The sequence below is a fragment of the Hemicordylus capensis genome, chromosome 1 (genome assembly GCF_027244095.1).
Source record: "Hemicordylus capensis ecotype Gifberg chromosome 1, rHemCap1.1.pri, whole genome shotgun sequence".
Classification (NCBI taxonomy): Eukaryota; Metazoa; Chordata; class Lepidosauria; order Squamata; family Cordylidae; genus Hemicordylus; species Hemicordylus capensis.
In genome coordinates, this window is record NC_069657.1 from 457,060,047 (window position 1) to 457,083,905 (window position 23,859).

The 23,859-nt window shown below is 55.3% G+C and overlaps 1 protein-coding gene across 4 annotated transcripts in view; it reads left to right on the forward strand.

The window, feature by feature from the left end:
* The window catches only part of SCARA3 (scavenger receptor class A member 3), a 47,124-nt gene extending 28,914 nt beyond the window's left edge, over nt 1-18,210 (forward strand). For 3 of the 4 annotated variants that reach the window (XM_053250563.1, XM_053250542.1, XM_053250552.1), the window contains 2 exons: nt 1,273-2,316; nt 12,970-18,210. In XM_053250563.1, coding sequence (XP_053106538.1) covers nt 1,273-2,316; nt 12,970-13,409 — 1,484 coding nt within the window. In that variant the 3' untranslated portion in view covers nt 13,410-18,210. The remainder of the gene's footprint in view (nt 1-1,272; nt 2,317-12,969) is intronic. The other variant, XM_053250571.1, reaches the window with a different exon arrangement.
* The last annotated feature ends 5,649 nt before the right edge of the window (nt 18,211-23,859 follow it).

The following is a 23,859-nucleotide window of genomic DNA, read 5'->3' on the forward strand; positions in this document are numbered from 1 at the left end:
CTAATCCCAGCTCTGCCAGTCGCTGCCATGCTGGTCATCTGGGTGCACAATCAGCAGAGGCGAAAGGAGCCTCTGATCATCCAGGGGAAGGTAGATGGGTTCCTGCCTCCCCACCCCCACCCCCCTCTATCTGGTGGTGTGGATATGCGCTCTCGCTCTCGCTCGCGCTCCCCGCCTCTACCTCTCCCTTTTAGATTATTGTCGCTGCTCTTGATTCAATGTTGCTATGAGGAGCCACCCTAAACCACATCCAAGGGGCATTTGCAACTGTCTCATGGCTCCCGTCTTTCTGCAACCATTCAGGGATTTAAGCGACAAATGTCAAGCCTAGACACGGGTGCATGGAAACAAGCCCTGCGTGTATCTTCATGAAGTCCAGACAGTAAAATGGCCTCACAAAGGTTAACCATGCATAATAATTACATCCTGTTCTGACAAGAAACAAACAATTTATAAGCACTTGAGTGAGTTCCCATTATTAGAGCCGACGGCCAGACCCTCAGGGAAAGGGCTGAAGACAGCCAGGCGGAGCAGCCGCTGCCGCCTTCACGGCTCCCTACGTGAGCTCAACCCCTCAGAGGTTTCTGCCTCCTCCTCCTCCTCCTCCTCCTCCTCCGCTCCCCCATGGGTGTGCATAGAAGCAATATTTGCACTACATTGTGCCCCACCCCAGTGATCGGAAAAGGGCAAGGGCAGCAGTTTAACATTAAAGCAACAGTCGGGAAGGTGGGGTTGCAGCAGCAGCAGAATAGCAGGGGAGTCTGTGCATGGGTCTTGAGTGGCAGCAGGGCTGGGCAAGGGTCTCGCTGTGTCTGGGGCCTGGGGGAGCTGCTGCTGCCAGTCAGAGCAACCCAGACTGAGCCGGCTTGGCCAACCGTGCTCTAGCCCAGAGCGCCACACAGCTCCTTATAAGTGGCTTTCATCTAGGGCTCGATTTCTGTGGTTGCCAGTTAGCCACAGGAGGCAAGTCCTGCCTTGCTCGTGGCACCTGGCTGGCTTTAGCTGGAAGATGCTTGGCAGCCCATCACTGAAGATCTCACAGGATTTATTTATTTATTTATTTATCCATCCATCCGATTTCTATACCGCCCTTCCAAAATGGCTCAGGGCGGTTCACATTAAAACAAAACAATTAAAAATCCAATTAGCAGTTAAAAACAGAGTTTGTAAAGCACCATAAAACTGTAACAGTTAAAACATGCAGTGGGTGTGGATGTGTCCGGTGTCGGAGAACCAGCCTTGACCTTGCTTTACTTCTGCCTTCCCATCCAGATCAGAAGTCCCTGGGCAACTGCTCCTTCTGCCACGACACAGGCCAGCTGGGGCAGGAGATCAGCAAACTGCAGGAGGAGCTGGAGGAAATCCAGAAGAAGCTCTTGGCCCAGGAGGTGTTACTGGATCAGGCTGGACAGACCCACCAGCAGCTCTCCTCTACCAGCAACAAGATCACCGGGGAAGTGGACAGTTGCTTTTCTACCATTCAGCAGGTCAACCAGAGTCTGGGTCTCTTCCTGGCCCAGGTAAGGGGCTGGCAAGCGGCCTCTTCTGAGCTGGGCAACTCCCTGAAGGAGCTGTCACAGGACCACTTTGACGTCGAGGCTACTGTGCAGCAGATGAACTTCACTGTTGGGCAGACCTCAGACTGGGTCCACGTCATCCAGAGGAAGACGAACGAGGAGACGCTGACGCTTCAGAAGATCGTAAAAGAGTGGCAGAACTACACCCGTCTCTTTGGCACCTTGCGAGCAACGTCCTCCAAAACTGGTGAGCTGGTCAAGAGCATCCAGACCAGCTTGGGCATCGCCTCGCAAAGGATCAGCCAGAACTCAGAGGGCATGCACGACCTCGTCCTTCAAGTGATGGGTTTGCAGCTGCAGCTGGATAACATCTCTTCCTTCCTGGATGACCATGAGGAGAACATGCATGACCTCCAGTACCACGCCCGCTACACACAGAACCGGACGGTTGAGCGCTTTGAGACCTTGGAAGGCCGCATGGCCACGCATGAGATCGAGATCAACACCATCTTCACCAACATCAATGCCACCGACAGCCACGTCCACAGCATGCTCAAGTACCTGGATGACGTGCGGCTGTCATGCACGCTGGGCTTCCACACACACGCTGAGGAGCTCTACTACATAAACAAATCGGTCAGCCTCATGTTGAGCACCACGGACCTCTTGCGGGAACGCTTTAGCTTGCTCAGTGCCCGCCTGGACTTTGACATCCGCAACCTCTCCATGGTCATGGAAGAGATGAAGACGGTCGACACACGGCACGGGGAAGTCCTCCGGAATGTCACCATCTTACGAGGTGAGCAACAGCAAGGAGAGGCAGATGGGATGGGGCGGTGTTTGGTGGGGATTTTGGAGAGGAGAGCTGCTCTTGTGGGAGCAAGCATGACTTGTCCCCTTAGCTAAGCAGGGTCTGCCCTGGTTGCATATGAAAGGGAGACTAGAAGTGTGAGCACTGGAAGACATTCCCCTTCTTGGGGGATGGAGCCACTCTGGGAAGAGCAGAAGGTTCTAAGTTCCCTCCCTGGCAGCATCTCCAAGAGAGACTCCTGCCTGCAACCTTGCAGAAGCTGCTGCCAGTCTGTGAAGACAATACTGAGCTAGATAAACCCATGTTCTGTCTCAGTATATGGCAGCTTCCTATGTTCCTATGAGGCATACCATTGCAGTTCAGGGGCATCCCTTTGGATTACTGGAAATGTGGACAAGAGGAGTGTTTGGGGAATAAGCAGCCTTCTAAATCCACCGAGTCAGGCCCTTGGTCCATCTCACTCAGTCTTGTCTGCAGTGACTGGCAGCATCTCTCCAAGGTTCCAGGCAGGCAGGGGTCTTTCCCAGCCCTCCCTGGAGATGCTGCCAGGGACTGAACCTGGGGCTTGATGCATGCAAGCCGATGCTCTGCCACTGAGCTACGGCCCCCATCCCCAGACTGTGCTGAAGGCCATTGTGTCTGGGGATGATGGGAGTTGTAGTCCAGCAACGTCTGAGGACCCATGGTTGAGAAGTCCTGCCATGAGCTGATAGTGCATTGTGTAGGGCAAGTGTTTTATTGTCCACCAAATCTATTCATTGGAGGACTCTGGGTTTTAGTGCTGTGAAAGAGGGAGAAGGACATCTCTTTGCCAACTAGTGGGAACCAGAGGCAGCTACACCTCATGCATCCTTTATAAATTATTAAGCTGGGTATTTTTGCCAACCTTATCTGGAGCAGCCTTGCAAAGAAAAAGTCTGCACAACTTACTAGCCCTCTAATGCATTGCACTATTTTATTTTATTTATTTTACATGTTCTATCCCGCTCTTCCTCCAAGGAGCCCAGAGCGGTGTACTGCATACTTAGGTTTCTCCTCACAACAACCCTGTGATGCAGGTTAGGCTGAGAGAGAAGTGACTGGCCCAGAGTCACCCAGCTAGTATCCTGTCCATACATATACAAGTCATCCATAGCCTCAGACCAAAGAAAGAGAGACAGAACTGGTTTCTGTCAAGATGCCTTGCCTGGTGGCTTTTCACACAGGGCCACGTCTTAGTTGGATTGACCCCAAAGTCCCTGCAGGCTATCAGGGACCAGGACAGACAGGACTTTGGTTTGCCCAGAATGGAGGCTGCGCATTCTGGCTTAGCCCAAAGTCTGTCCAGCTTTTAAAAATCCTCTAGTTTCAGAGGCTTGGGGCGGGGGGTGGATGAGACTTTTGTTAGGCCCCGCAGTTTCCTCTGTTATGTGTGGGATGGTCGTGCCAGTAAACCTGTGCTCTTCAAAACTCAGTGAAGGGGAGTTTGACAACTGTTTTGGGTATGGTCTGCTCTAAGTGATTTGCAATTGCAAGCACTTGGTGGGGGGCTCTTGTTGCAGATTGGTGATACTCTGTTGAGGGAGGAGGAGGCAGAAATTGCTGGGGGAGGGGGAGGGAGAAATCCCGGAGTTAAACACAAGCACAGAATGCAAAATGTGTGTCTTCCTAGGCTTTAGATATGCAGAATGGATGTAACCCGAGCCCCCTTTTGTCTAAGCTGATTCCAGTCCGTGGGGGGGGGGGCGGGGGGGGACATGATCTGAGGAAGGCAATCACTCACAAAGGCAAGGGTTAAGTGTCCTGCTGTTTGATCCAGCTGTTTGGCAACTCGCCATGCTGATCTTCCGCTCTTAGCTATCAAACTTTTTCAAAAGCTCTCCCGCCTCTTCCTCTGTGGTTTGATTTCTGAGTGGTTGGAGGGAAAACCCAGACCGGGTCGGTGGGAATGCACAGGAAAAAGATCTGCCAGAGGGAGTGCGGGGAGGAGCCGACCACTGTGTGAACTGTCCATTTAATCCCCCGAAGTAAACATCTTGCAAATCTGCTGCGAAGCAGATTTGCCCTTCAGATCCCGCGAGGCCTGAAGCCCTGTGTGAATAACTCCAGAGTGGCTTCAGCAGGGAGCCTCACTGGCCACTGGCAAAGGGCGGTGTGTCGTTCTGGCTGTGAGTGAATGAATGAGGAGAGGAGGCAGCCACACGGCCACCGCAGCCACACTGGAGCAAGGCCGTGCTTCGGCTCCTTCTCACAGTCCTGTTCTTGCCCCCCTGAGCAGTGACACGTTTGGGGCAGCCTCCGCCACAAGGACAGAGGGAGCTGCCTTCCACCGAGTCAGGCCCTTGGTCCATCTCACTCAGTCTTGTCTGCAGTGACTGGCAGCATCTCTCCAAGGTTCCAGGCAGGCAGGGGTCTTTCCCAGCCCTCCCTGGAGATGCTGCCAGGGACTGAAGCTGGGGCTTGATGCATGCAAGCCGATGCTCTGCCACTGAGCTACGGCCCCCATCCCCAGACTGTGCTGAAGGCCATTGTGTCTGGGGATGATGGGAGTTGTAGTCCAGCAACGTCTGAGGACCCATGGTTGAGAAGTCCTGCCATGAGCTGATAGTGCATTGTGTAGGGAAAGTGTTTTATTGTCCATCAGATCTGTTCATTGGAGGACTCTGGGTTTTAGTGCTGTGAAAGAGGGAGAAGGACGTCTCTTTGCCAACTAGTGGGAACCAGAGGCAGCTACACCTCATTTGCCCCCCCCCCCCGTCCCCCTGGCCCGCCCCATTAGGATGAGCCACCTCCAGCCGCAGCAAGAGAGAGGGCAGGCCCCTTTCAGCTCTGGCCTGGGGGCTTCCCAGAGGCAACTGGTGGTGGGCCACTGTGGGAAACAGGAGGCTGGGCTAGATGGGCCTCCTTGCAGGGCCTGATCCAGCCGGGTTCTTGTGTCCTGATGAGCCTCGACTGCTCCAGAGAAGCAGCACCAGGGAGGTGTCTGTGCAGCTGGTTTCCGTTGGACGAGGCGGCATGGCAGCGTCCCTTCTCAAACATGCAGGCCCTCAATTGGAAACAGCCGCGTGACAAGCCGCTGGCTGTGAATCTGGCCTCGGAACAGGGATTCACACATAGGAGACAAAACCCAGCAGGCAGTAGCAGGGAGTGAAAGTCTAAAACCAGCCGAGAAACTGCCTCGTGCAAGGAGGAGCCTCCCTCCGGACCTCCCAAGGCGTCCAGCTGCTACTGCTGGGGTGCGAAGCCCTCTGATGCCTGCTGGACATCCAGAGCTGGTTCCGCCGTTGCCTTTGCATGCCAGAATGGCTGCTCTGGGCTCTGAGATGGAGCCCACTCAGAAGGCCCTCGGCCTCGCCATGCCTCCGGGGAAGGTTCTGCCTCATGTGAATAGGTGACGTCCTGATGCCATCAGCCCACATAAGGCACAAGAGGCTTCCCTGCGAGCCGAGCAAGGTCCAGGGCACCCCGCTGCCCCCTCTCCTTCCCCGGATTCCTGCCAGTCCTTCTTCCTGTTCTCCAAAGAAATGGCCAAGTGGAACCAGGGAGGGGGCTCTAGCCCAGTAGCAGAGCATCTGCTTTGCATGCAGGGCCCAGGAAAGGCTCCTGCCGGAAACCTTGTCGTGCTCTGCCAGTGAGGTGGCCAGAACCTCAGGGGTATACTCGTGAGTCAAATGGGCCGTAACCCAAAATTTGGCTTTAAAAAAGACAAATCTGGCAACAGAGCCAGTCAGTGTAGGCGGTACTGAGCTAGATGGACCCATGGTCTGACTCGGTCTAAGGTGGCTTCCCAAACTCTATGTCCTTATGAATGCAGCTGGATTCTGTGTTCAACTGGATTCCGCAACACTCCCAAGTCTGCTCTGGATAACCTTTGCTGAAGAGGTGGGTCCTCTTGAGAGGAGGAGGCATGAACAAAGAGGGACGGCAGAGGAAGCTGCCATATACCAAGTATACTGAGGAGGAGGAGGAGGAGGAGGAGGAGGAGGAGGAGGAGGAAAGGTACCACCAAGTTCAGGATGATGCCAGTGTGGCTAACAAGTAGAGTCTGGGAAGCGATAAAAGGGAAGAAGACTTCCTTCAGAAAATGGAAGTCCTGCCCAAATGAAGCGAACAGGAGAGAACATAAACTCTGGCAAAAGAAATGCAAGGAGACAAAAAGGTTTGCAAAAAGAGAGTCTGAACAGCATAGAACTAGAAGTGTCAAGGGGAATAACAAAATCTTCTTTAATATATCAGAAGTAGAAAACCTGCCAGGGAGGCAGTTGGACCCTTAGACGATGAGGGTGTGAAAGGGATTATTAAGAAGGATAAGGAGATTGCAGATAAGCTGAATGAATCTGTCTTCACGAGAGAGGATACTGACCATATACCCTCTCCAGGATTGAGTTTTTCAGGTTTAGCAGCTGAGGAACTGGGCGAATTTGAGGTGACAAGGGAAGATGTCCTAAACTGTCTTGACAAACTAAAAATTAACAAATCACCAGGGCCAGATGGCATCCACCCATGAGTTTCTGAAAGAACTAAAATGTAAAATTGACAATCTCCTAGCAAAAATATATAATTTGTCCCTACAATCAGGCTCTGTATGTGACTCTGATTTTCAAGAAGGGATCCAGAGGGGATCTGGGAAATTACAGGCTGGTCAGCTTAACTTTGGTGCTGGGTAAATTGATGGAAAGCATACTTAAGGACAAAATTGTTAAGCATATAGAAGAACAGGCCTTGTTGAAGCAGAACCAGCATGGCTTCTGCAAGGACAAGTCTTGTCTCACAGTTTTCACAATGGAGGTAGGTAGGCAGTGGGGTCCCCCAGGGATCGGTACTGGGACCAGTGCTCTTTAACTTGTTCATAAATGATCTAGAAGTTGGGGTGACCAGCGAAGTGGCCACATTTGCAGATGACACTAAACTATTTAGGGTAGTGAAATCCATAATGGATTGTGAGGAACTCCAAGTTGCAGGGGAGCAACAGCAGGAGAGAGGGCATGCACATACCTCTTGCCTGTGGGCTTCCCAGAGGCATCTGGTGTGAAACAGGATGCTGGACGAGATGGGCCTCCTTGGGCCTGATCCAGCAGGGCTGTTCTTATGTTCTTATGAGTCAGACCTTTGTTCCCTCTAGCTCAGTATTGTCTACACAGACTGGCAGCGGTATCTCCAAGGTGGCAGTCAGGACAGAGTCTCTCAGCCCTATCCTGGAGATGCCAGGGAGGGAACTTGGAACCTTCTGTATGCAAGCAAGCAGGTGCTCTTCCCAGAGTGGCCTCATTCCCTGAGGGGAATTTCTCACAGTGCTCACACATGTAGTCTCCCATTCAAACACAAACCAAGACAGACCCTGCTTAGCAAAGGGGACAATTTATGCTTGCTACCACAAGACCACCTCTCCCCACCCACCGCCAGGTGCAAATGGAGTCATTAACTGGGAAGGGGTGCACCCTCCCTGATGGCAAAAGCACCATTTCAGGAAACCTAGAGTCCAAAGGCAGAAATATCCCTTGCCTGGACTGCAGATTGCTTTCTCTGTCTTTCATAACACTAGAACATGGTGTCAGCCAATTAAAACTGAACAGCGGTAGATTCAGAACACACAAAAGGAAATCCTTTTCCCCAGAACGCATGGTCCGTGTATGGGACTCATTGCCACAAGGTGTAGAGATGACCACTCACTTTAACAGAGCACTGTGGGAATTCCCTTGGGATTTGGGGGCAAGGATAGCAGTGGCAGCAGTTGTGTTCCCAGGGATCCCAGGTGCACAGGGAGAGGGGCAGCCGGCTGCAACAGGCAGCTGCACAGCAGGAACAGCGTAGAATGGGAGAAGATTCTGGACTCCCAGGAGAAGCACGATGGTGGGTGACAAGGGTTTCCGAGCAGGGCTAGGGGCAGGCAGCCAGGGGCCAGAATCTGTAATGAATCAACCCCGCAAGCCCCAGCCCCAGCCCACATGCCAGGAAGGCAGCAGTGCTGACGCTACAATGAGGGGCCCTCTGCACATGCTCAGATCCTCTCTTTCTTTCCACCTCACACATCCCAAGGCTGAGCTCTGGTATCCAGTCCTCTTGGAACTGAGCCCTGTACAGGAGTGCCATCTCCCCTGCTCCAAACCCCTGCCCCTGCCTCTCGGGGGGGGGGGCTCCTCCCAACTCAGATGCTCCAAAGTCTGTTTCCCTGGCCTGCTGCTGGACTCCGTTTTTTGATGATGGAGAAAGAGTGCAAGCAGCAGCAAGCCAGCAGGCTGGCATCACCCAGGACCAGCAGCAGCAGCAGGACCCGTCTCACTCAGCCCAGCCCCTTTCTTGGCTTGGCCTGGCCTGGCCGAAGGGCCTCCATCCAGCCATGGCCGCCTCTGGTCCCGGGCAGAGCGCTGGAAAGAGCAGCTGGAAGGGACCCACCAGCTCCAGCCAGAAACCAGTTGGCTGGTGTTGATCACTCTGCAGGAGGGTTGGAGCAGCACACCCTGTTCCCAGCCCCACTCGCCCAGCTGGCCAGAGGGATTTTGTTTTCCTTGAGACCACTGTTTGCATGGAAAGCCGCTCCCGGCCTGGGCCCTCCTCTCCAGAGTGGCAGGATTAGCGTCACGGGCAATTCCGGGCAGCCTCTTGGAGGGAGATCAACACAGGAGGAGACAGACTGTGGCTGTTTGTGTGGAAAGCAAATGTCAGGCACCTGCAGGTGTCCCGGGTGTGTGTCTGTCCTCTCGGGACTTGCTCAGCTCTTGGGATCTGGGCTGGGCTGGCTGCTTCCCCGCCTCTGAAATCGCCCCCTCGGGATTGCTCGCCCTTTTATGGGCTATCCGCATGACCTCGTCTTCTCCGTTGTTGACTTCAGGGGTCCTTTCCCGGGTCTTTTCCAGACCCGATTTGTGGAGACGGTTCTTTTGTAATAAAACACAGTTGTTGTTGCCACCAGCAGCAGCGGCTCATCCCAACGAGCCAGGAGGTGCCAAGCAAGGCACAGCTGCCCCTGGCTCCCAGCAGCCCAATTGCGCCCGTTCTCCAACCCGTCTTGTCCCCGCAGTAACGAGAGTTGGGCTGCCTGCAGGCTGGCCATTCATCAGGTAGAGCTGTGCGGGCTAAGCTGTATGGTTCCCGGGTGGAAGAAGCAGGTGCCACTGGGCTGCCAGGAAGCAGGGGCAGCTGTGCCTCGTTCTCCACCACCCCGCCCCACCCGCTTGTTAGGATGGACGGCTGCTGGTTGCATCTCCAGCACATCTCGTGGGGACCCAGCACAAAGAGGGCTCTTCAGGGCTCCTGCGGCTGCCTCCAGCTCGGGTGCTTCCTCCACGCAGCCCCATCACTTCCTTCTTCAGCACCTCCGGAAGAGGGTTGGCCTCCAGTTGCTCAAGGAACAGCTGCTCTGAGTCGTCCTCTGAATGGTCCGTGTTTTCCTGGGCGGGGAGGAGAGGATGTGCTTTCTTCTTCCCTCTCATTGGCTTGAATAGTCCAAATCCTCCGGCTGGAATGTCTTCGGCTGCTCGCCTGTACACCCCGCCACACACAAACCAGGAGAGAGTCAAAGGCTGAGAGGCTCTTCACACGAGCATCCCTACCTGGGCTTGCAGAGCCCTACTCGGATAGGGCTGCTCGTGTGGAGTGCTGGGATCGGGGCCGAGCCCAGCACTGCCTCGCCGGGTAGCCCATGTCCTGTTAGCGAGGTAGAAGGGTGTGGCAGGGGAGCAACAGCAGGAGAGAGAGGGCCTGGCATCACCTCTTGCCTGGGGGCTCCCCAGAGGCATCTGGTGGGCCACTGGGTGAAGCAGGATGCTGGACTAGATGGGCCTCCTTGAAGGGCCTGATCCAGCAGCAAGGCTCTTCTTCTGTTCTTGTGAGCAGGGCCCTTCCACCCCGTTCGCCCTTCGTGTGTCTGCTCAGGCTCCCTGCAGCCCAATCAGACACAGAGCCCGGGGCGCCTTCAGGTGGTGCGCCGAGGGGTCTCGGAAGGCCAGGCTGCCTTTTCCCTGCCTCCAGATGGCCGCGCTGCGACCAGCAGAGCTGCTCCTGTGAGCATGTGAGCCGCGCGGCCCAGAGCAGCCAGCGATGGTCTGGCGGGCGGGAGGCGATCCGGCCTTGCCCTGGAGGCCTCCCCAGCCCCCATATTCTGGCCATGGGGACAGCCTTACTGTCTCGCCTGTGCGTCCCGTTCTTGGTGGCTGACTCCAGGAGCAGCACAGATCGCCGGCTGTTGAGTCTTCAGGCCCCTCCAGGCAGATGGCCGCCTCCTCCTCCTCCTCCTCCTCCTCCTCCTCCTTCCGGGACCCAGCAGTCAGTCCTGGGCAGGGCTCAGCTGCCAGGGCATAAACTTCGTGGGGGCGTGGGGCTCAAGCCCCCTCCGGGATTTCCCAGAAGGGGCAATGCCCTCGACGAGATGCCAGTTGGGGGCAGCGGAGCTCAAGGCCCCCTCCAAATTTCTGGCAGGAGGCAATGCCTCCCCCCACCACCCCCACCACCCGCTGCCAGGTAGCACCAGCAAGCTCTCCTGCTCAAGTTCACCAGTCAGTCGAACAGCACCGTGAGTCCTGTGTTGTCTTGGTCGCCACTCAGCAATAACTGAGGTCTTCTCAGCTGGCCCTCCTTCATGTCCTGGGCCCTGGTGTCGTGTGTGGTGCCTGGGCCCGTCGGGGGCCTTCTCTGTGGCCACCCCTCTTCTTTGGAACAACCTTCTCCCCCCCCCCGCCCCAGATTTGTTCAGCTCCCTCCTTAGAGGGTTTCAAGGCCCTTCTTTAGACCTACCTTTTTCGCCAGACTCTTGCCCTTTAAAAATTATTGTCTTTGTTATTGTTCACCGCCTAGAGTCTTTGGAGGAGGCGGTATACAAGAAATTTTGAATAAATAAATGAGATGAAATGAAATAAGAAGAAAAACTAATGGTACTCTATGCATGCAGGTGCTCTGCCCAAAGCGAACCCATTCCCCTAAGGGGAATCTCTTGCAGTGCTCACACGTAGTCTCCCATTCAAATGCAAACCAGGATGGAGCCTGCTTAGCAAAGGGGACAATGCATGCTTGCCCCATGCCCCACCCCCACAGTGTTCCCTCTAACAGGAATTCCCAGATGTTGTTGACTACAATTCCCATAATCCCCAAGCAAAGGCCCTTGCAGCTGGGCATTCTGGCAGTTGTAGTCCACAACATCTGGGAATCCCTGTTGGAGGGAACACTGCCCCCCTGGGAAATTGGGAATTCTCTGCCCCTGCTCAGCCGCCAATCCCTGCAAAGCTGTGCCAGGCAGCCAAGGCTCCGTCTGCAACTGAAGGGAGCTGCGAGACAGACATCGGGATCAGTGGAGTGGGAAACCACCACGTCCCACCCGGGTCCGCGGGTCTTCCCACCCTTTCTCATCCCCTGAACTAGCCACCTCTCACCATCCTCCCGGATCCAGAGTCATGGCCACCTGCTACTCCCCCACTCTGGTGGCAGTGCTGAACGAGGCAGGCCTCCCTGTGGGTCTTCCCAGTCCTGAGCACCTTCAGAGGGAAACGGGAGACCACTCGTGGCATCGAGAGAAGCAACCCCTCCCCTCTGCTCTCCCACATGGCAGGCCTCAGTGTTTTCCTTCTTAGCCAATGGGGAGGGTGGGGGAAAGAGAGAGAGAGAGTTCCCTGCAGAGACAGAGCTGCATTTCTGAGGAGAGCATCCCTCTTATAACAACGATCCTACGTCAGTGCCTCTCACTATTTGCTCCCGTGTGTTCCAAAAAAGTAGCTGAAAACCAGCATTCAAAAAACCCAGAAATACACCGAGATCAGCTAGAATTCGTATCACAAAGCCCGACTTGTGCGTGGAGTGGGTCCAAGGGTCTTGTCGGGAGTTCAGGGTCAGTTTGGCTGATGGGTGCACACACACGCTCTCTCCCAAAGGAGAGCCGGGGCAGAAGCTCCGTGTGTAAAGCCTCCTGGTCGTGGGAAGGTGACGCAGCAGCAGCAGCAAGAGCCTCTCCATCAGCGCTGCCACCAAAGTGATGGGGTGGAAGGAGAAACTGCATCCACCAGCTGGTCAGATTCCCCAAAGGTCTGCTGCCCTCCCCCCCAGTTGTCTCCACGCAAACACAGTGCGACTCAGAAGCGCTTCTGATGGCACAGAAGATTCTGGGCCATTCACTCAGTGCTCAGAGAGAGGTGGGAATGGGGGGGGGGGAACTGGAAGGAAAGGAGAGCTGGGCTGGTGGGAGCAAGCATGACTTGCCCCCTTAGGTAAGCGGGGTCCGACTTGATGTGTGAGCACTGCAAGAGGGTGGCCAGAACCTCAGGGGTATACTCTTTGAGTCAAATGGGCCGTAACCCAAAATTTGGCTTTAAAAAAGCCAAACCTGGCAACTTCTGGGCAGAACATCTAGGTCTCAAGTCCCCTCCCTGGCAGCATCTCCAAGACAGGGCTGAGAGCGACTCCTGCCTGCAGCCTTGAAGAAGCTGCTGCCAGTCTGTGAAGACAATACTCAGCTGGATGGACCAAGGGTCTGACTCAGTCTAGGGCAGCTTCCTATGTTCCTATGTTCCTGTGTGAGCCCCCAGCCCCACGCACTGCTTCAGTACAGTCAGCCACCCTTGGTTTGTGCCACTCTGGGCAGCTGCTTCTTTGTCTGCCTCTATGGTCCAGCCAGACCTGCAGATAGACACCCTTGCAGACGTCCCTGTGGTTTAACTCTGTTGGTTTCCCCCCTCTTAGGTGTTCCTGGCCCTCCAGGCCCCAGAGGATTCCGAGGAGACCTTGGCGGCAAGGGCCCCCCTGGAAGCAGAGGACAGAAAGGGGACACTGGGGGTCTGGGGCCCCCTGGCCCTCCCGGAGCCCAAGGCCCTCCGGGCGCCCCAGGCCCTCCCGGCGAGAGAGGCTCCGTGGGCACAAAAGGCCTTCCTGGATTCAAAGGAGCCAAGGGCAGCTTTGGACAAGCTGGAGCCAAAGGACAGGCTGGCCCCAAGGGGGATGTGGGGACGCAGGGGCCTGAGGGGCCCCCAGGGCCAGTTGGACCTCCTGGGCCCCAGGGGAAGCCAGGCATCCCAGGCAAAGCAGGGGCGCCAGGCTCAATCGGGACAACGGGACCCAAGGGGGATCCTGGGATCCGGGGCCGGCCAGGGTTGCCAGGGCCCCCGGGACCCCCAGGAATATAAGCTGCGCCTCTTTGCCTCACCAAAGGGATGGCGCTGACTGTGTCAGGGGCAGGCGGCTGAACAGGACAGAGAGCTGCCCCCCGCCGAAGAGCAGTGCTGCCTCCCCCGACGCCTGTCCTCGTGTCTTCTGCACTGCCCGGAGGGCCCGTCTCCAGCAGCGGCAGAAATTGCTCCGCACCGCCCAGTGTCCTGCTCTGGGGAAGCTTCAGAGACAAAGAGTTTCAGTGGCTGTCTCCACGCCCCCCACCCCCCCACCTTGTTTCCAGCACCTTCTTCGTCATACCCCCTGCCCCCCAGCCTTGCAAGACAGCCCAGAATCAATACCAGCTCCGCTGCAGGCTGCAGGTACTGCCTTACGAGGAGGAGCCCTTTGCTCCAGACGCCATCGTGGAGGGAAAGCGGGGCAAAGATGCTTTAGCAGGAGAACAACGTTTTCATGCAACACATTTTGGGGTGTGTGTGTGTGTGTGTGTGTGTGTGTGGAGTTGCCACCTTTTTTCTGGTCCATGTCCCTATGCCTTTAGCAGAAGCCTGGCACACACTGCTTTAGCCCCACGGGCCTCCATGGCTGCTGAAACGTCACCTGCTCCTCTTCTGTAAGCCAGGTTGTTGGTCAAGGTGCAGAAACAGAAATGTCAGCCACGCTAGCAAGACCAGGCCCACACGCTGCTTCCTTCCGGTTCCTCTCTTTGTTCCCCTGGGAGCAGGCAACGTAAAATAGGGGGTGGTTTGGGAGGACCCAGAAGAACAGGGGCCGAGAACTGGCTTGGCCTGCTGGTGCAGCCCCTGGCATCTTCTCCGGCTCAAAGCAGCGTGTGGGCCAGCAGGGCTGGGGAGAGTCTCTCTCTGCCTGAGGAAACCTCCTCCTTGGGGGGGGGGCAGCTTACAGTCAGAGGACACAGTGGTGGGCCCAGTGGAACCATTGTCTGAGAGCAGCCCTCTTCAGACACGGCTCTGCTGTGTGTGTGCAGTCAGGTCTCTCTGTACAGATGTACATCGTGTGTGTGTGTGTGTGAAGGGCTGTGCATGCCTTCCATTCAAAAGTGAACCTGGGTGCAGGATACAGATGGGAAGTGTCGTGCTGTGCGCATGTTGAACATCCCATGTGAGGAGCAATACCTGCGTACAGATCTGAGCATGCCTACATTGTGCACAGACACGGTATGTGTGTTGAACATCACATGTGAGTAAATCACATGTCTGTGCGCCTGCATCTTAGGCAGACAGATTGGTCAGACGTGTTTGGAGACAGCAGGAGTTGCCGTGACAGAAACCGGTGTGTGATCACCAAGAGGGGCCACGGCGCCGGGGAAGAGGACCTGCCGAAGAGACCGGGTTCCACCATTTCCAGCTGAGCATCTTTTCCTTCTTTCGGGGCTGGAAAAGCTTCCTCTCTGCTGGAAGGCAGGAAGGAATTCTCTCACAACCCTCGGATGCTGCTGCTGCTTCTGTTGTGCTCTCCTCCCTGAGCAGACGGGCGTCCCAGGGATTTCCAGTGCGCCTTGGAGTCTGAGTTCTCTGGGAAGGGCAGTCCTGCAGACTGGTGGCGTCTTTGTAATATCTGGTTTATTTACACAAATTCACAGGCTGGGTGAAGCTGGGAGAGCTGAGCAACAGTTTACACCAGAGAAGCCAACTCGGCCTTCTAAGAGGCCCTTTCTGTCTGCTTGGCTCAAGCATTGACTGGGCCAGGGGGGCCATCCTGAGGCTCTCCAGCAGTTAGATGGGGGCCCGGGGTTGATGGGGATTGTAGTCCATCAACTGCCAGAGAGCCTTTGGTCGGCCACCCTGATCTAGGCGCTTAAAATCCTCTCCAAGTCTAGGCCGAGCCCTGCTCAACACTGTCTGCAGACCAGGGTGCCCTGTCACAGGCTTCCCAGAAGTGCTTGACTACAACTCCCATAATCCCCAGCTGCAATGGCCTTTGCAGCTGGGGATTGTGGGAGTTGTAGTCAACCACAGCTTGGAATCCCTGCTGTAGGGAACCCTGGTCTGCAGTTTCTTTCACTGATTTACTTGGTGGCCAGGAAGGCAATGAAATAACCGGACACCTTCCCTTGAGCCTCTGCAGGGACGCAAGAGAAATGTGAAGCTCAGAAGCTGCCTTTGAAGCCGGTGGCCGCAGCAGCTGTTCACAGAGCCATTAAGAAGTCACTTCGGGGTCATTGAACGGTCACCCGGGACTATTAACGTGATTCTGCTGAACCCAAGGAGATGGTCAAGGCTCCATTCTGGAGCCATGCTTGGTGAGAAGGACCAATGGTGGGCCTTGGTGTGAGGCAGCCCCCTTCTCTGAACAGGGAGGAGTCTCAAGGGCTCTGGATGCTCTTAGGGGAGAGTCTTCTGGTACATGGACACCAGCATGCAGCTTCAGCATGAGATGCTGCAGGGCCCACCTTCTGCCCGCTGAAAAGCCACAGCGTTCGGCCTGGCCGGGTTGCTCCATTTTCCAGGCCCTTTTCAGCTCTTTCATCTCTGCCTCAGTTTTCCTGCCCTTTTCTCCTGCACAGACCCCACCATCACCACCAACACACACACACACACAGTTCTCAGGGGAGAGGGAAGGGCGGAGAAGATGATAGCCAGTCAGCTCCTCCCTACTGGTGGGATGTGTGAGCCTTGCAAAACTTCTAATAGCACTTCCCTCTGGAGAGCAGTGGCAGAGCAGATTCCAAACCACGTTAGAACCATCAAGTTAAGAAAACAGGAGCAAGGGGGGCTCCAGAGCCGAGGGGATGCTCTGCTCCTGCAATTGTGGGAGTTCCCCCCCCCAATCCAGGCCAGAGAAGAGGGTGACTGTGTCGGCAGGAGGGGGAGGGAGGCATATGGAGGGGTTTGGCTGCCAGCTGGAGAGGGCATAGAAACCAAACCCTGGGCTCTGAGCAAGTCCTTTTGAACAAGCTTCTGAGATCCAGGCATCCTTCTCCCTCAGAGACTTTGACTTCTTCCACTCCCTGAGCTACTCTGAATTTCAAGCCATGCTGGTAATTGGCAATAAAATGATTAGGAAGGAAGGAAGAGGAGGAGGGCTGGGCTGGTGGGAGCAAGCAGACTTGTCCCCTTAGCTAAGCAGGGTCCGCCCTGGTTGCATATGGGTGGGAGACTAGAAGTGTGAGCAGTGTCAGATATTTTGGGAAGAGCTGAAGGGTCCATGTTCCCTCCCTGGGAGCATCTCCAAGATAGGGCTGAGAGAGACTCCTGCCTGCAACCTTGGAGAAGCCGCTGCCAGTCTGTGAAGACAATACTGAGCTGGATGGACCAAGGGTCTGACTCAGTATAGGACAGCTTCCTATGTTGCTGCGAAACAGGAACAGTGCAATGGCAGTTTATTGAGGACTAGATCCCAACACGTTTCAAGTGAAAAGCCTTCTTCAGGGACGTGGTTTACAGTATCCATCTTCTAAGCCAATTCCCCTGAAGACGAGTTTTCACTCAAAACATGTTGGGATCTACTCCTCCATAAACTGCCATGGCCCCATTCCTGTCTCCTTCCTTCCTGCCTGTTGGCGTGGTGCTTTCCCCTCCTGTGTGCTTCTGATAAAACAATTAGCCAGTGCCCCCAGCTTTATTATCTGCCCCCCCCAATCCCTGACTGGCTCCACCGCTAGAATGAAGGGTTAATGGTTGACCTGGCTCAGTTCACGGAAGAGCAGGACTTCAGAGCCACCCAGGTCCATCCTAGATGCTTCGATTCCCGAGCTGGGAAATGGGCAACCCCCTCCCATGATTATCATGAGCACAATCCAATGGGGAATTATCTTGCAGGAGCTTCGCTGAAAGAGCAGGAGCTGTGCAAGTGCACCGCCATGAACAGACCACAGGGAAAGCTCAGGCAAAGGGTTGGCTGAGTCCAACATCCCACTTGGCCAACCACGGCCAGACAAATGTTCCCAGAAGGCCCCCAGAGCCAGGTGTGAAAGGCGTCCCCACATCTGCAGGTCACCTGGCTTGTTCCAGGGGGCAGGCCTGCCACACTGCACCCACCCAGCAACCCATTTTGAGGGGGCTTCTGGTGGCCGCAGAGGGGGTGCCCTGTCATATCCATGGCAAGTTGTTCAGGTGAAAGCTGTGTGGCTTTCTCCAAACCCCAGATCCTGACCTTGACGTGCTCAAAAACACATGCAGTGAGTTCGAAATGATCCGCAGCCCTGAGATAAGGCATCTTTCCAGACCTTCTTGTCCAGACCAAAGTTCAACCCTGACCAGGTATCCTGAGTCAGGTGGGGAATCTGGCTGACCTTCTGGGCTGGATCCGCAGAATACCTACACATCTGCTAGAGCCCTTCCTCACCTCCTATGGGAAGAAGTGACTCCATGGCATCAGGCAGTGTCCGCCTCTAGGCGAAGAGGGGCAGTGTGCACCCATAGCAGCCGTGGTGACTGGAGGCAGCTTGCAGGACTAGCATGTGGGGTGCTTTGGCACCTCAAGGGCTGCCCCTCCACAGAATCCAAAAGGCGCACCCTGCATCCTCCAGGGCTCATGGGGGGGGCACCTCTTGGGTGGCAGGTGTCTTCACTTCCAGCCCCAAAATGCTGCTGTCCAACCTGGCCTAGTGGGGCCTTCTCTCCCACTGGTGCTCTGATGCCAGCTGTGTGGATGTTGTGATCAGTTGCTGTGTTCAGTTGTGTGCGTCTCTCTCTCTGCATGCATGCACATCTGTGTGTGTGTGTACATTCCATGGTGCAGCTGGTTTGCGTCATCTTCCTCCTTCAGCTGTGTGTGCAACCCTGTTAACTATGTACGGTATAACAGCAACCACATGTATAATTCCCAAACCAATAAAAATACGAATGTACAGGTGCGGAGTAGCAGTCGGACTTCCTCGGGCCGAGGGAGGGAGGGAGGGGAGCGCTGGGGTGGAGCACGAGGAGAAAGGCCTGCAAGGAGGAACTCACAGCTTCCTGCCTCGATGCAAAGAGCTCTTTGCAGCCTATCCAGAGCTGACCCATCGGGAAAGACGGCTGCCCCCAGAAAGGTACCACTGAGCACAGGAAGTGGCTCTCCTGAGAGTTGGAGGCAGCACTGCAGAGCCAACGTCATGCCCAGGAGACGCCATCTGTGCCTTCTGCCCCCTCCTCCTCTTTGCTCCAACTGGCTGCAGCTGGCTTGGCAACACCAAATGCAGCCTTCTAGAGGTGTTGCCAACTGCATCGCTCCAGAATGTTTGTGAAGCAGTTGCCTTTATACAAACGGACCATCAAGCCCTGGGCATGTGACATATGAGGGACTCCCAACTACAGCCTCAGCAGTAGGCAGCAGGGAACCCTCTGCCTGCTCTTGTGTCTTGATGGGCAGCTAGGAGGACCCTGCCTCTCCAAGCCCTGAAGAAGAGTTTTGCAGAATGGGTTGCTAGGAAAGCAGGGGTGTTGCCAGGCAGAGAGGCGCTCTTCCCCCTGGACTTCGGGGACACAGTCCAGAGCCCCCACAGCCCCTGGGGGCCCCCCAAACCCTCTTTGGTCTCTCCCGGTTGGTGTGGTCGCCCGGCCGAGCACGATGATGCTTAATTTGCAGGGGAGGTGGGGGGCCTCCAAAGGCCTTGAGATCCAGGCTCCAACATTACCTGGGTGCACCTCTGCTGCTAAGAGCCTCAAAGGTCTGGGACCTGGGCCCACAGCCCCTCTCTTGATCATTAAACTCAATTGTACTGCCTGCCTCCCCCCAAGAACAATGTATGTTTTGTGGGGTCTCTAATATTATAATCCAAAATCTATGATGCAGGTGGGCACCGCAGAGAGCCAGGCGAGGCCAGGTGCTCCCTCCCCTGCTCTGGGCAAGCACCTCCACGGCTGCACTCCCTTTCTGGAGGAGGTCAGGAGAGGCAGGGGGCTCCATGGGATCGGGGGGGGGGGGCTCTGAGCAAGACGTAGGGGGTCTGTGCTCCATGGGCCACCCCTCATTATGCCCCTGCATGAAAGGCACAGGAAAGATTGCGGGGGGGGAGGGCCTCCGGCTCAGCGGGTGCCCCCTCCCTCCGACTAGTGTGCCCAATCGGCCTCCCAGAGCTGTGCCCCTGCTGGCCATCCCGGGATCCTGGCAGGTGGTGCCTGTGGTGCCTCTGGTGACCCTTCACACATTTCCCTGCCCTGCTACCACCACCATCCTTTGATGTGGCCCACTTTCAACAGGTGGGTGGTTGGGTCCCAGTGGCCGAACTCCTGCCTCACCTCTTGAAGGTTCCGTCCCCAGCAGCCTCCCCAGACAGGGACAGGGAAGGCCCTGGAGAACCCCGGAGCTGGAGGCTCAAGATAAGCCAGCACCATATTTCCTAGGTTGAATCTGTGCCTGCCCAGAGGTGCTCTTGCCCTAACTGCGGCTTGGGGTCTGGCATCATCCTTTGGTCAGAGCGGACCTTGGTGACTCCTCCTGTGGCACCTCAAGAGCTCAGCACCAGCACCAGCACTCGTGCCTTGAACTGAATGTGTGGGGAAGGAGGAGTGGGCTGGGGTCTCCTTTGTGCTTACAGAGATTCCCACCAGTCCCCAGAGCTTCTAGCCATAGGGGTTACCCTAAGGATGCCTAATTGCAAATCCACAGGATTCACACACACACACTCACACACACACACACACTCTCTCACACCCAAGCTGGCTGTTCCACACAGCAGGTTTCCAGGCGCCTTCTCAGCCCGGCTCCCAGCTGGGAGCATCTGGAGAACAGCTCCGCACAGCCGCTTGGCCATTCGCAGACGCATCAAGGCTGTGCCAGACAGAAAGCCAAGGAGGAACTGAATCCCTGGTGGACGGACAGCACGTGGCCCTCCTCCTCCTCCTCCTCAGCTGCCGCTCCCTGCAGATGCCCTCTTTGGAGGGGATGCAGGAGAGGGAGGCCACTGGTCAGGATCAAGCAGGGGGAGTCATTCTGGGAGGACGGTGCGCTGGCCTGCTTGCTGAGCCTCCGTTCTTCACTCAGCCACCTTGAGGCATGCTGAGGGGGCCTGGTGGACAAAGTGGCCCAGTGAAGTTCGGGGCCTCTTCCTTGGGGCTGCTCTGACATGCCTCAGGGAAGTCCCAAGTCCTGGCCACCTCTATGGTGCGTGGGGGCAGCAGAGCTGGATGTGTGATTTTGGGGTGAGTTGGAGTGGACAGGGGCACGCATGGGCAGCCGACTCCGGGCTCATCATGGGTCCTGCTTTCTCTTTCAGAACCCCAAAGGGTGGGAGATGGAGGGGCGGCCACCCAGTCATTGGCCAAGAGCCTCGCACAGCAACGCCTCCTTGCCCCACCTCCCTCCTCTCCAGCCAATGGGCTTCTCCCAAAGGTGTCCTTGGGAGAGGAGCTGTGCCCACAAAGCCAGCCCTGTAAGCTGGGGGTGGCCCAGGGGCCCAACACACCATCTGGGGCAGGCAGAGGCCCAACGTGCCATGGGGGGCTCAGTGCAGGGCTTGCCTCAGGGGCCCAGCAACCTGGCATCGCTTCTTGGAGGAAGGGGAAGAGCTCTCCGGCCACAAGTAGAATCCCTCCTTTTCTGATCAGAGAAGTCCTACCCTGGACTGCTCCTGTGCCTTCAACCACAGCTTGAAATGCAGAAATAAATGGGTGAAGCTTTTAATAGGGCAAAGATAAGCACGGTCACTTGCTAATGCATGCTGGTCACGTCTGCTAAAGGCAAAGCAGCAGTCAGTAAGGAAGTTGGCAACCTTAGGATCAAGACTGAAGGAGGGACACCACCAAAGCGTCTGTAGTTTGGAACTGAGCAGCATCTGCAGGCCCTTTCAGTTAATGTTTGCACATCTGGCTTTATCCATGAAACAGCCAATTCCTCATTTTCACTTGTTATCCATTCCATTGTTCTGTGAGGCACAAAATCAAACACTTTGGCAGAGGATGAATTGTGGGGGAGCAGAAATCACAATATATGCCCCCCCACCCGGAAATGCTGTAGTGGTGCTACATATGTGCTGTAGGGCAGACTCACAGCAACCAGAGTCCTTCCAAATCTGTGGAGCAGCCCAGAGGAAATTGGTTCTGATTTGCCTGAATTCGAACAGACAGGAGCCAAGAGCAAACCACCACCACACAACTGACTTATCTCAACAATATGACTGATTCTGCACGGATGTTTTTCCAAGCAGGCCTAAGAGGCTGCAATCCTGTGCACGTTTACAAGAGAGCAAATCCCACTCAAATCCTTCCAAGTAAAAGCATCGGATTGGGCTGCCCAACTCCCTTTGAGGCTGTGAGACCATCAATTAATGTGCACATCTCTCTCTCTCTCCACCCCCCCCCTCCCAAGCAGGGCTGGATTAAGCTAGTGTGGGGCCTGTAGCATATGTTATAAAGGGGTCCTAAAGTAAGTGTGACAAGAAATGTCTAAGAGCCAATGGACAGGCTATTTCCTTCGGGCTGCTGCAAGCCCCAGCTTTTCACTGTTTGGAACACTGAAAGCGAACTTTCCCTTCAACAGGAATGAGTGAAGCTGTGAGGGCTGGGTGACCGGTGAGCACTAAGACCGCAATGGCTCTTTTCCCACCTAGGGTGGATTGCAGAAGCAGAGAGGGGGAGAGATCTCCAGACACGAGAGGAGGTTATAGGAATAGGAGAAAAGCTTGCAAACATTTAGTGCAGGGCCCTAAAAAATGCGGGGCCCGTAGCAAATGCTACTTTTGCTACTAGGTTAGTCCGGCTCTGCTCCCAAGAGTGCAAGAATGCATACATGAAGATTAACCCTGGTGGCATCTGCCTCCACTGTGTGGGGAATCTTCCCTGGTCCTACCACAAGCTGCCTGCAACCCTGGGGAGCTGATGGCAAGCAGTGTGGAGTCAATATGGATCACGGGTCTGACTCAGTATGTATCATAAGAACAGTCCTGCTGCATCAGGCCCAAGGCCCATCTAGTCCAGCATCCTGTTTCACACAGTGGCCCACCAGATGCCTCTGGGAAGCCCACAGGTATGCCCTCTCTCCTGCTGTTACTCCCCTGCGACTGGTACTCAGAGGCATCCTGCCTTTGACGCTGGAGGTGGCCCACAGCCCTCCAACTAGTAGCCATTGATAGACCTCTCCTCCATGAAGCTATCCAAACCCCTCTTAAAGCCATCCAAACTAGTAGCCAACACCACATCTTGTGGCAGAGAATTCCACAAGTTGATTATGCATTGTGTGAAAAAGTACTTCCATTTGTTGGTCTTAGATTTCCTGGCAATCAGTTTCATGGGATAACCCCTGGTTCTAGTGATAAGGGAGATGGAGAAGAATTTCTCTCTATGCACTTTCTCCACACCATGCATGATTTTATAGACTTGTATCATGTCTCCCCGCAGTCATCTTGCACTTCTGGTAAGAGAGAGAGAGAGAGAGAGAGAGAGAGAGAGAGAGAGAGAGAGAGAGAGAGAGAGAGAGAGAGAGAAAGTGACTTCCCTAAATCAGCCCTAATCTTGTGAGACAATCCTGTTACCGCAAATGGGGATGTCTATTGCAGTCTAGGAAGAGTACCAGTTGCAGGGGAGCAACAGCAAGAGGGAGGGCAGGCCTTCACCTCTTGCCTGTGGGTTTCTCAGAGGCATCTGGTGGGCCACTGTGTGAAGCAGGATGCTGGACTGGATGGGCCTCCTTGGGCCTGATCCAGCGGGGCTGTTCTTATGCACCCACTTTGGTCCAAGGCAAGACCAAAATATAAAACACATTTTTTTTCTTTCCTTTCCTTTTCTTGGCAACTCACACATGTGTGGTTAATGTGCTTCCTTAAACTCATCAGAACTCTGCTGACCAACTAGCCGCAGTTTGCAAACTGGTATAAAGTATTTAAATCACAAACAGCAAAAGAAAGATGCTTAAATTCTTGTCCCATAATTAAACAGATGGTTTATGTTTTCACTTCAGTGCTTTCATTTTGGATTTCTTGCGCTCCAGTTCCTCTTCTGCCAAGATCTTGTTCTTCCTCGAGGCCTGAACAGGAAGCAAAATACACCAAAGCAAACAAGGTTGCAGAAGAGATGCAGGAAAATCTGTCTGTGCTAAGCAGAGCAAGGGCCTCCTGTCCTGATGGGGTATCTGAGGATACTAGTGGGGGCACCAGGAAAAAAATGGGGGTGGGGACACAGTGAAAGGGGCAAAGTGCATTTAGGGGTGGCAATGTGGGGCAAGCCACTTGCTCACCTGCCGCCGCCCCCCCCCCGTGCCCCACAGAGAGCCACTCTTGGATGTTACTTGTACAGGGCACAATCCCCTGGGAAATTCTCCTGCACACACTCCATTGAAGTAAATGAGAACTGTGCAAGAGCACCAGAGGAGCTCTTACCCCTGGACTTCCGGGCCAAACTCTAGAGCCTCCACACCCCCTGGGGGGCCACCCCATCCTCCTTCGTCTGTCCTGGGTGGTGTGGTCGCTGCACTGTGCTGCTGGGCCCGTGCTGTGCCTGGCAGCAAAGTTCGATTGCTGAGTGCTTTGGCGTCACTGTGTGTGTGTGTGTGTGCTGGGGGGGTGCTTAACTTGGGGGGGGGGGGTTGAGC